This window comes from Hirundo rustica, chromosome 3 (assembly GCF_015227805.2).
Source record: "Hirundo rustica isolate bHirRus1 chromosome 3, bHirRus1.pri.v3, whole genome shotgun sequence".
NCBI classification, from domain to species: Eukaryota; Metazoa; Chordata; class Aves; order Passeriformes; family Hirundinidae; genus Hirundo; species Hirundo rustica.
Window position 1 is genome coordinate 98,252,974 of NC_053452.1, and position 13,388 is coordinate 98,266,361.

Here is a 13,388-nt window from a genome sequence, read left to right on the forward strand (position 1 = left end):
GCACTGAACTTAAAACCTAGGAGGAAGCTGACAACCGTCTTGCAAGGTTTTGCTTCCCTTCCAACTACGATTTGACACAAAGAAAAACATCAAGCAGATGGAAATGATACAACAAGCTCTTACCACTGTTACCCTACCTAGTTCCAGTCTTGTGTTCTCGTACACCTCAAAGGAAACATCAATGGCCTAGAAAGTCTGCTTGTTCCCTTAGTAAACCTACATTGAAGCTCTTTCATAATTAAAAATACAACTGAGGCAAAAAACCTGTGATAAAACTCTCCTATAACTTCTATATAATACTTTATCAGCTGAACAACATTTCATCCCCTGAGTCTACCTGAAAATGTGTAAGGATCTGTTTATTTCAGTTCAAGCTTAATGCACTACCTGAAGATGGGTTTTCACTGTTACAAAGATAAAATTACAATAATACAAACAAGCAAACAAACAAAAACATCAATAACAAACAAACCCAAACAAAAACAAACAAACAAAACCCCCAACACTCTGAATTCCAGAAACTTCAAGACATTTTAGAAGAAACAGAATTATGGAGAGCTCTGACTACATCTAGTGGAAGCAAATGCATTTCATTCCTAATAATGAGCTGGTCTGATATCGTGAATGGAAAGGTCTTAACCTCATTAAAATGCTCTGTAGGTTAAACGGAATTGAGTTAGGCATCAGCTGAGATATGCAATTCCCTGAACACATAAAATTTTTAAGACAGTCTGATTTCCCTGGAAGAAATGTTTGAGGGTCTTTCCCACCCATATAGAAAAATAGAAGAGGAAAATTCCTTCAAATTCTTTCAAAAAGGTTAATTTAGTAGGTGTTGGTTGTGAATAAATAGTACTGCTCTTCTAGAAAACAGAAATTTTAGATAAATGTACATTGTGGACCTCAACAAAGAACTCTGTGTTTTTACATTAAATAGGGCATATATTGGTTAAATATATTTTGATTAGTGGATTGGCAATCATGGTGACAAGAAAACATAAAAGCCCAACAAATTCTTTAGTAGAAAAAAAAGGAATTTTTGATGTATTTCCAATTTTTATTCTTATCGCATCTGCCAAAAAATTTCATTTAATTAACAGTTCTGAGATTCAGTCTGTTCGTGTACTGACATACCAGAATCATGTCAAGAAAGAAAAATATGGAATTAACATCTCAAAACTGCATGTAATCTTTCCAAACCTCACATTGCTTCCTCTTTCTGCAAAAGGATGATCTTACACACAGACACTAACTCTAACACAAAGTTAGAGAAATCCAGAAGAAAAGTCAGTATTTTTCAAGCTAAAGAGTTTCTTCCTGTATGTTTTAAAACTTTTGCTTTTGATATCTGCATAAAAATTCCATGAAGTGTAAAGAAATGTATGTAGCTACAATCTTGTAATTAGAAAGGACATTATAATCGTATCACTTGATTGTTGACAGGTCATGAAATTTCTGAGGGAAAAGAAGGATTTAGTGCCATTCTTTAATTACTTATGAGGTTGGTATTTCCATAAAGAAAACAAACAAAATAAAACCATGGTTTGAAAGGAGAAGTCACATGTGAACATAAAAATAATTATTTGGGATATTTTTCTTAAATCAGTGTTCTAATCGAACCAAAGCCTTCAAATAGCCCCTAAAATGTTACTGCTCTTATGAGTGAAGAAATTATTATGAAAATAAATGTGAATAATTATTTTCTGGTTTGTTTATACAGTTTAAATGTAATTCAATGTAATTCTAATATTACTATTCTTAGTCTAATTTTGAAAGTGTTTTCTGGACTTGTCCCTAAGCTTCATTCACTGAAAAGGTGTATGAGTGGACTGAGTGACACAATTGAGTTTCTTTTCCTATTTCAAATAAATGCCTTAACCCCAAATGTATAATTTAAATTTAATTCCTAGATCCTATATGCCCATTTCATGCAGTAATCAGATTTGGTGTGAAATATGTACTCTCATAAACTCAAGTGCTTTATAAGCTGAAAAACCAAGAATGAAAATAAAATCTTTAGAGTTTCAGGAAAGTTTAACATTGGTTTGAACACTTCTCTCAATTCTGAAAAGAGATGGCCTAAACATCAACCATTTTATCTCCTACAACAGGCTACTGTATAAAGTATGTCAAATGAAATGGACAGCAATGAGAGAAAAATACATGTATTTTAGAGCTGTTAAATTTTCAAAATATTGCACAAAAAATTAATGGACAAATGATTCAGGAAAGGAATGGTGTTTATGCAGATGTACAACACTACTGAACATTGACCTTGCAGACACAAAAATGTAAAGATTGAAGTCTAAATTAATTTGAAGCACATGCAGTTTGTATGACATATGCTACCTTGTATACCATTAACCATAAACAGCTGGACATTTTTTTTAAAGGAGATATCTCCATATTTCATAGTCTAGAAATTGAAGTAAAGGTATTTATAATACAGTATAACATTTGAACCCTGAGATCTTATTATCGTTGATTTGCCTTAAGCGTTGACCTTTGAATCTGACTTGATCAATGAACTTTAAACGCTCAGAAGCTCTTTTTCATTCAGTTATGAAACACATTAAATAACATGAACCTGAGTGCCAATTAAATAACATGAACATGTAAGTAGGGCCAAATCTTAATTTACAATACATAAGCAAGAGAACTGTATGCAAAAATTGAGAGAAGACTGACAATGAGAGCAAGTCTCCTCAGCAAAAATGTGAGTTAAATTCTGTGACATTCAGAAAGAAAAAATAACCCTGAATCTAAATGGTTTTCCGAATATCTAACTGCTAATTTTTATCATGGTTTGGTTTATCAAGGTCATTCCAGATAGCTTGTTTATCAAATCTCTTCACTAAATGATGAAAAATTACAGATATTACCTTCTGTGTCTTGCATATTTGCCACTAACATGACCACTGCCATCACAGCCAGGCGTGGGACAGCTGCAAAAGAGAGAATAAATTTATACGTGCTGGTGTGCTGCAGAAAGATTATACTAAAAGCAGGCAGGCAGTATGTATTACAGAGATGGAGGGCAGCAAAGACAGAAAGAGAAATCAAATAACTGAAGGGAAAAAAAAAAAGAGGGGATGCTTTTTATTAGCAAGTCTCAAGGGAATTAATTTCATCAGTGCAGCAGGGCATGAGCAAACCACCAATGAACTTGAAAGTGCATTATACCCATTAAAAGGCATGAATTTTCTAAATTGCTAATGGGGATACATTTTACACTCAGAGCACTAACCTGAACAGCTCTTGTATGGCTGGTTCCACGGGAACTGCAGAGAGATGGAAAACATATAAAAATTTATCATCTATTACAAGTACCCTTCTTCTACAGAAAATTACCAGAAAGGTTGTGTAAAAGCAGGGTCAGAATGAATCGTGCAAAGAGATTCTGGAGGATGAAGGTCACCCTGAGCAGGGGCCTTGAGTGATTTACTGAAGCAAGAGACATACCTCGAACACCTTTGGAGCGTGTGCGATGGCGCTTCTCGTCTGCATCCACCTCCATCTGGGAATAGATTAGCAGGCAGTCAATGTTCTTATCCTGCATGCACAGACTATCAATGCACAGACTGTATCAGTCTCTCACACGATTTATTGACACTACTTTAATTCCATTTTATCCTGTAAGGGAAAGTTCTCTTTACAGGGGATTTTTAGGATCTTCGTCTTTATTTGAAAACAGAAAATGCAGTAATTTCTGCTTTAAACAGTCAGTTTCTGTGCCCTGCTTACATAGCAAATTGTGTGCAACTAAGAGCCGGTTCCTCTTTTCAAGGAGATACTTCTGACATAAACCCTTCATTACTCCTATATATCTCAAAACAAGGATTCAATAGATTTCTATACAATTTAAAACTAAAGTCAAGGGGTCACAAACCACAGGTTGTTTTCTAACCAAACACTTAACTGCGAGAAAGAGAGGAAGGAATAATGACTGAAAAGGAGATGAAGAGTCATCATTAGACCTTCAAATATTTCATGTTATTTAATGTGCCATTACAATCTTTGCCAGCATGTTTCATTGTTTAGTTGTGTTTTACAAGTTTCAGGAATGGGCTCCCTTGCTACATTACTAGATCTTTACTTCATTTTACAAACAGCTTGCCTATCCAGTGTAGCTTTCTGTGCAGTAATAAATATAGAGAAATTTTACATATTTACCAGACAGGGGCAAGGCTCCAGATTAGATCTTGGGAAGTATCACAAACACTCATCTACAGTAATTAACATAGGGCCACATAGTTCCTTCTGATTTCATATACACAATTGTCCCAGACTTTAAAAGGTAAGCTAAATAGGATAGATAGAGTTCAGGATTTTGTTCAACAGAAGCAAATTGCACTGAACTATGCTGAGATACAGAGTCAGGGAAAATATATGCAGTGGCTGCTTCTACAGCTCCTTTGGCTGTAGAAGAACAAGATGGCAAGATGGATCTACAGTGCTTCATACATAGTGATGATACTGTAAAGGTCATGAAGAACAGAAATAGACCGTGGAGCTCTAGTTCCCCCAAGGGAAAAAAATCAATCACCCCCTTTATATCAATATCCTTGGATTGATATCTGGTAAGAATGTCATACACCTCATCCAAAAACATGGAAAAGGGTCCAAGTGACATGCAGCTAATCCTTTAATCACCTAACTTTCTTTGGTCAGTACCTTAATGCAAACAATTTGGTATATAACTAGGAAAGAAATCAAGGAGCATTTTTACAGAGCTCCCTCAACACATAACTGCAGGAGGAAAGAATCACCTCAACAAAATTTGTGGGTGACAGGGATTTGGTAAAAAGAAAGTGTCACTCTCACAAGACTCTGTGCTACTGATGTAGTTCTCAGCAGTTTCTTGGCAGTCATCCTCTGATTCCTGGTGGTGCTATGTTCCACACTAAAGGGATGATTTAAAATAGACTGATAATATGAAAGCTAACAGATCACCAGCCTCTCTTAGGAGGCTTCAGGTCAGTCTTCTTCATAACTTTGAGTGGGTTTCATTTTAAAATTAAGACACCTATATTTAGCTATTTGTGTGCAGAAACATTTGGAACATAAGCTTCCATCTTCATCAACCAGCCACAAAGTAGTCCCTCACACCTTCAACTTCCAGTCCAGAGAAGTATGGAAGGGTACAGATAGATCCTTTGTTATATCTACCAATCATGTGCAGAAGTTTCAGGTATTCTCTGGCATCAGAAATGGCACTAACTGCCTATGCTTAGATAACTGAATTTACTTCTAGGTTAATGTAACCAGCAGAGCTTGAGGACCAACTCCTCGGATCAGCTACATGATGTTACTTCAGGCTGGATAAAATCAGTCTCTAGGCACCTCTGTCTGTACTGTCTAACTCTCCATCAACTATTGCATGAGAAACTTTGCACGCCTGTAGACACCTCCTATAGGCACCCAAACTGAATCTTAAACTTTAACCCACCCACAAGTATCTATCCTACACCTTGAGTTCACATCCTAGCCTGTTTCTTAGATCAAATGACTTGAGAGGCATTTGGAGCTTTTTTGCCATGTGAAAGCACATAACAGGCTCTCTGGAATATAAAAATTACTAACTAGATGATGATATTCTTTTTCTTTTGCTAATAAGAAAACAGTGCACTGTATTATTCTATAACTCTTGAATGTGTAAAGACTTGACAGGAGACCAGAAGTGAAATTACTTGATCTTCAGACTAGTATGTTTTTAAAATGTTTGAAAAACATTATTTAGCCTCATTTGTCAATAATGAAAAGCCTGCTGAAAGAACTATTATGATCTTAACCTGGAAATGCTGCCCCAGTTATTATGATAGTCTGTAAATTTATTAAGGGACGAACTACAAAACAGATTTATCTGTCTTTCTAAACCAAAGTAAGCACTTCAAGAACACTGAGCGTAGTATAGTGCACTTTTAACTACACTGACAATGACAGAAGAAATTAATAAGTGAGAAAAGCCCCTATAAGATCCACACAATCCATACCCAGAAGCAGGTCAAAAAAATAAAAACATTATAAAAGCTGCTGGCACACAATGCCATTTTAAATTTTGTTGTGTATTCTACATAGTCTGCTGCTTCTCCAGAAAAGCACAAATTGACTTGCCATTGTCTATGACCTAGATGCCCTCTCATATATGGTGATGTGAGTCTTGGTTGCTCTAAGACACATCAGATGGCAGGTGTCTACATTTAGTTAATGGAACTTTTCTTTACCTTGATATTTATATGCTTGCTCACAGATCTTTGTCAGCCATGTCAAAACTTCAGCCTTCATTCCTCCATGAATTACATTTTGGATGCTGGGAGCAAGCAACTTCCTGAAATTCCAGCAAGATTTGCATTGGTTCTGCAAAAGTAAAGTCACCTGGTAGCCTTCCATTGCAGTCTTCATTGGCACCCCTGGCACTTTAATGGCCAGGAACAGAATTCTGCTACTGAGACCATCAATCTCACACAAACATGGACTTCCCCATCACTTTCACATGCAGAAAAAGGAAATGTGGACCTTGGTCTCACAAGGAGTTCACCTTAATAGTTCTACTTTATTCATGACCTCTAAATTACAGCTCTGTAGCTCAGCTCTTACTTAGCCTCTGTTCCAGAAAAGAACTTGTGGACATGGAGGACAGGCTGGCTAGAGTTAGTCTTAGCCTGGCATCTAATATTATGGATCAAAGCAAAGAGAAAGGCATCAGGAGTAGGAAGAGAAGAAAATTTTAACCATTATTCAAAGAGAAGCTCTAGAAATGAAAATGGAAAGGTCTAAGCTGATTAGAGAGTGGAGTAGCTCTCCTACAAGAAAAAGCTAAAAGAATTTGGTTTGCTAAGCCTGGAGAAGAGAAGGCTTCAGGGTGACCTAATTGTGGCCTTCCAGTACCTGAATGGAGCCAGCAAGAAAGACGGATAGGGACCTTTTACAAGGGCATGTAGTGACAGGCTAAAGGAGAATAGTTTCAACCTCAGCATAGGTTAGGTTGGGTATCAGAAAGATATTCCATGAAGATGGTGAGATACTGGAAGAAAGAAGCTGCCCAGAGACGTTGTATAAGCTCATCTCCATCAGTGTTCAAGGCAAGATTGGATGGAGCTCTGAGCAACCTGGTCTAGTCGAACATTCCCTGCAAATGGGAGGGGTTGGAACTAGATGACCTTTAAGATCCCCTTCAACCCAGACCATTCTGTGATTCTACGAATTCTCAATTCCCAGAAGGAAAAAATAAAAGAAGTCTAGGTAGAAATTAAATTTGTAAATTAGAATTAAAATAACCAAATTATTGGATATGCTTTACTTAAGATAATGGGCAGAGAGAGATAGATCTAAGAAGTCCGTACCACCATTATATGCATTTGTGTTACTGAAGATTTAAGAGAAGCAAGACATGAATAGTTAAAGTCCTCTAACAAATAAACCACAAGATGGTACACTAAATATAATTTTTCAGAGTAAAACCAAAACAAATGTCTGTGTGGTCACCTGCGTGCAGGCAATAAGACTTGTTACATTTTACTGTACAGAATCATATACCAGTAACTACTACACACACATACAAACACATGGTGCCTTTAAATTGTCAGTATTTGAAAGCTGGAAATAACAGACAAACTGAGAAGAAGATAATCTTATAGCATAAAATTACTACAATTAGGAGCAGCTGAAAGTATTTAATTAAATGTTAAAAATAGAAAAGGTACATAGTCATAAGAGAAGAATTCTTTAATAAAAGAGATTTGATTATTATTATTTGAAAATGCAGTAATAGTAACCAACAAGATTTTTTTTTTAAGAGTTATTGTCACTATTTTTAATTTTAAAATCCAAGTCTCAGACAACATTTACCCCCCAAAATAAGCACAGGATAATAGGTCTTCAATACAATGCTGTTACTTGGGGAATGAGGGAGAACTGAAAAAAAAAGATTCTGAAAAAGTTTTACTTGTAACTTTTAAAATTAACCTTTGCTAATTGTTGAGGAGATGGTGTGGCTCACTAAGTTATGTTCCTAATGCTGACCCTTAGAAATGTTGTACAAGAGCAATATGGGAAACAAGATGATGACATAATTAGCACCAGTCAACACTTCATCATGGAAAATCTGTAATCAAAATTCCTAGATACTGCTCTTTGAGGATACTCTAAAAGTTCTCAGTAAAGGTAGCTATGTTGGGATATCATATCCTTAGACACCTTTGAAACATTTTGCTTTCTCTTACTGAGCATTCAGACAAAAAATAAGTGCTTCATAAAATCAGCATATTTATCAGTTAGCAAACATTTCTCCTGAAAAAAAATATTTTTCAAGAAAATTATTTTGTATAAAAGTTATTTTTATACAAAAATAATTGTAAAAACAAAAAAATATACACTTAAGAAGAGCCTTTCTAATATAAGCATACATTTTAGCCCTACAATATTCAGTATCTTCACCAGTCTGGAAGATTATATGCTACTGAAATATACAGATAATAGAGAAATTAGCAGAATGATAAACTACATTGGAGACACGCTAATTACATACACTGGCCTGCGTCATTTAGCAGATTTGATCCATCTGAAGAACATGCTGGTTCCAAGCTCCTGTACGTGTGAACAATACTTGTGGGCCATTCTTGAGAGACAAAAAATCCTAATCTGCCAGGCAGTAACAATGAAGTGGACCAGGACAACCAGACGAGCACAACCAACTCCTGCGCTGCTGCAGCTGAAGAGCAGAATGTGATCTGTAGCTTCACATCCTTTAAGGCTGCATTAATTTTCCAGAAAACCACTGAATTTTTCAGATATGGTCAGTAACCTCTAAGAACAGAGAGCAAGTTTTCAACAGGACCTTATCTGTTGGCTTGCTGGATACCAAGGCTTTGAGTCTCACCATGGAGCCTGAGCTCCCAAAAGTTTTGTAACCAGCACTGCTCTCCCAGTCTCTAGATACACTCACATATCTACCATATGGTCTTTCTCAGGGCTGCCAGCTGTAAATGATCAAGAGACTTAGTCTCCTTTCCAGGACAAATTGTGATTTTTGCTCCCTTGCGGGGAAGTAGTTCAGCAGTTTCTTCCCTTGAGGGCAGGTACTCCTGAAAAAGATCCTCCCTGTTAAAATTCTCAAGGTACCTGAACTTCTAGCTAGAGGCACAGTGACTGAAAGGTTCAGTCCCAAGTTCCTAAATTTCCGGGTCAGCCAACATTTTCTTAGTGAATTATTATGGTTTCTCTCCAGCCATGATGTAATGGAAGTCTACAAAGCCACAAAAGAGCTAAAGACCTTAGTACTTCCAAAATTAAGTCTTTCTTAATTTTTTTCTTACTTGTATTTCTTCCAATCAAAATTGGATTTGAAGGAATACAAACACTCTCAAAAGATGTCCAGTGTTTACTGAGGCAGAACATTCACTGTCTCTATTGTAGAAAGTTCTGGGCTCCTCAGAATGAGACAGACATGGAGCTCCTGAAGAGTGTCCAGAGACAGGTAGGAAAAATGATTAAGGGACTGGAATATGTCTCTTAAACAGGAAGGCTGAAGGAGCTGGGCCTGTTCTGGCTCAAGAAGAGATGACTGAGATGGGACCTCATCAATGTCTGTCAGTACCTGAAGGGAGGTGCCAGGCAACAGGACAAGAGGCAACGGGCAGACACTGATGCAGAGGAAGTTCCACCTGAACATGAGGATGAACTTCTTTACTGTGCGGGTGACTGAGCACGGGGACAGATTGCCCAGAGAGGTTGTGGAATCTCTCTCACTGGAGATATTCAAGAACCATCTGGACACAATCCTGTTCCATGTGCTCTGGGATGACCCTGGTTGAGCAGGGAGGTTGGACCAGATGCCCCACTGTGGTCCCTTCCAACTTGATTCATTCTGTGATTCTGTAGATGATCATCTGTGACCTCAAAAATCTATGGAAATTGCTGTTAAATACTAGAATTACTGCATAATTTTTATTGTCAATCAAGAATGTTGCTTAAAAATATTAGAAATCTTGCTTTTCCCTAATCAGTAACATTAGACATACTCATATTGTGATAAAAGTAAAATGTTTGGAGAAAAATATGATGACTTCCTGAAGATATAAGGCATTTATTATATTAAAAGATTGCAGTTTAAAATTTATCTCCATGTTACTCAAATTACTCAGTAAAGACAGATTTTCAGCCCCTGTGATGCAAGGTTCAAATTTCTGCAGGTAAGATTTCTATATTATTTTTATCGCCAAAGTTTGTTCAGCATCTCTTTTTATAACTTAAAGAAAATGTTATTTCTTCTGTGGGAAAGTCAAATGAAAGGATTCAAAGAATTCTTTTTAAATCTAGTGTCTCAAGGAACAAAACAAAACATGTCAAATGTATATCACACATTTAAAATGCTCTTCTATCCATAATCAAAGAAATATGACTTGGAAGACATTGAATTGTTTATGTAAGCAGTGTATCCTATACTATGTAAGTACTTTGTGCAGTCTTCCTAAAAAAATTGCAAACTGACCTTCTTTTGATCTCCTCAGAAAATAACAGGCAAATCCAAATTCTAACATAACCTCTTTTCAAGCACATCTGTGTATTACAAAAGAAATTAATTTCTCAAGTATGACTCCTGATAATCTGAATATGTTTTTATAAACTGGATATGTTTTGTGAGACTGTTTAACCTATCTGGTAAATGGGACATTTATCAATTATTTCAATGGGCCCCAAATATCTCTGTTGTATAGCACTGTCTGCTTCAGTAGGTCTTCCTCCCTGATAAGCAGACCACACCTGAAACAATAACAATATCTGAACCTTAATTTATGCTTTACTGATCGTAGTTTTGTAAATTAGTTGCATTCTAGGATAAAATGTGTGTATTACTGAAAGGAGTGTAGTTGATGGCATTCAGCTCGATTTTAATAAAGCTTTTGACAGAGTATTCTTGTGTCTCATTATGACTGTATTTGCACAGTCAGTTTTTAAAAACAGTCCTTAATATTTCAATAATCTTGACTAAATATCATCTATTACTGTTATTAACAGACCACAATAAAATTCAAGATCTTGATTTTGACAGAAACCTGACTCTCCCAAACACACTTAAGGTACTTGTTTCTTATTTTAAGATCTAAAGACAAAAGAGATACAAAACTGCAGGATAGAAAGTTACTCTAAGAAGCTACTGGAGTGTTTAAGGAAAAGTTAAGGAGAATGGAGAGCCAATTTCCTCTCCTTTCAGACTCTATAGCCCACAAACCCAGGGCCTTCAGATGGACATCTGAAATCTAGTTCAAGTATTTTAGAACAGCCTTTTCAGGAAAAGGCAAACTTTATAAAAGAACTACCGTATTTGAATCTTCCCTTTCCAGCATACAACCAGAGCAGAGTTCTAGGGGGAACTCAGCAAAGATAAAAATTACTAGTTGAGGGTACAAAATACAAAGCAAACAAATAGGCATGTGGGCAAATGAATTATTAGAATATAAACTACTTGTTTGCTCTCTTCCACTTGTGATGAACACACAAAGCTTTTATTAATATCAAGGAGAGTCCTTCTTGCAGAACAGTAGGAGCAGTAGGAGCACATAACCTCAGGATTTGTTCTGAAACTTTGAGTAAGAGTCATTCTCCTGCCGTAACGCACAGAGGGACCTAATGCCTCCATTTTCAGATGAACAGTGCAGGCTGCAGCCAGATCTGTAAATACAGGCCAGAATAAGCAGAATTCTGGTTAAACTCACAAGTTCCTCATATATCTTTTTTTTTTTTTTTTTTTTTTTTTTTTTTTTTTTTTTTTTGGTAGGGGAAATGCATTTGGCGTTCAATGACGTAACCTGGAGGGAAGCAGGTATTTCAAGTATTTCTCACCAGCCTCAGATTAGAGTAGAAAAGACCCAAAGTGCACACAGGTCATTTGAGCATCTTTCTCTTATTACCTCTTTTTATCTTAGATATGAGGAATGAGAAAGTAGTGGGAAAAAAAGGTAAGAAGAAATAGCACTGGATCTATAGCACTTCTTAGGGGCAAAGATATCCACTCATTACTCTGGCTCCATAAAGATACTTTGTATATGTTCAGTGAACAGGCTTTGGGACATGAACCAGAACTTCCATTGGGAAGAAGACATCCAGAATATGTCCACAAAGCTGAGCAACTCGAATTGCAACATCCTTTAAACAGTCCTTGACGATGGTCCTGTGCCAGGCCACTTGATCTGCGAAGGGTCAGGGTGATAAAAGTCAGCACATGCTGACAGGACCTTGCAATACTCAAGTCTAAGGAGCTTTATAGTTAGTCATGTTCATTTTCCCCCCTATTTATAAACATTTTGGACTGGGGACCTAAGTATTTTTCACATGAGAAGAAAAAATATTGTTTTAAAGGTTTTAAAGTTCCTGTTACAATTCATATTTTGGTTATATGGATAGGCTTAAACAAGTATTCACATTTCCTTGCATTAGGTGCAGACATTGAAAGAAAGCAGTCTCTGATTCGAAGGCGCTCTAATAAGAAATTAAATATAACAGAAAGAAAAACAGGCCTACATATTTCCCGAGCACAGTCAGCAAAGCACTCAGAAGCAGCACAGATTAAAGCTGAATGTAAAATTTATAGTAAGAATCAAACAAAAAATAGAGACAAATAATTTGGACTTAACTGTAATTTCCTTGTCATCAATAGAAGCAGCATACTTCTATTAGGAGATGCTACTTTCAAGTGGGGGGATAAGCAACTTAAACCTTTAGTAACATCATAAAATGAAATTTCTTGAAGATTATTTTCTGTATTGCTGGTGATTCTGAACAAAATTTGCACCAAATACATTAATTTTATTTTAGAAATTCCATTTGCATGGGGTACATCCATGAAAATCAAGACATTTTAGTATTTTTTGTCCAAAAGTCTTAGTTGCACTTAGAATGATATAAAAGATGCGTCTCCTTGCACCTTCTGTCTGGATAGGTGTGTGGCTGCGTGTGTGATGTTTGTGCTCACATGAGCTCTCTAGGTGTCCATCTAGAATCTGTGTGAGCAGCCATGCAAGCATGTATTTATGTATATGCACATGTAGTACACACATGTGCTTTGTGTGCTTGCTGTAAATGAATCTTCAGCCTTGCTCCTGGTTGAACTCAGGGACAGGGATCAGCAGCAGCCTTGCATCTCTCCAAGTTGTTGAATCTGGCTTGATTTATTTTCCTCTAAAATCCCGTTCCCAAACACAATGTGCTCCAAAATGTCAGATATAAGGCATCAGAAAGGTTATTTTTCTAATTCTAAATTTGAAGTGTGGCAATTTGTTACTTTTTGTATGGGAACAAGGGCAGAAAAATAATTTAGCTCATGGCAGACCTAGATTTTTCATAGTATTATGGAAGAATATTGGTAAGAATGCTTTAAAAGAAAAAATGTA

General features: G+C 36.4%; 1 protein-coding gene across 20 annotated transcripts in view; it reads right to left on the reverse strand.

Annotated features, from left to right (window-relative positions):
- MYT1L (myelin transcription factor 1 like) overlaps positions 1-13,388 on the reverse strand; it is a 316,913-nt gene that overhangs the window by 128,619 nt on the left and 174,906 nt on the right. For all 20 annotated transcript variants that reach the window (XM_040058847.2, XM_058419772.1, XM_040058845.2 and 17 more), the window contains 3 exons: positions 3,463-3,517; positions 3,248-3,281; positions 2,883-2,945 (listed from right to left, as the gene is read on the reverse strand). In XM_040058847.2, the coding sequence (XP_039914781.1) occupies positions 2,883-2,945; positions 3,248-3,281; positions 3,463-3,517 (152 nt within the window). The remainder of the gene's footprint in view (positions 1-2,882; positions 2,946-3,247; positions 3,282-3,462; positions 3,518-13,388) is intronic.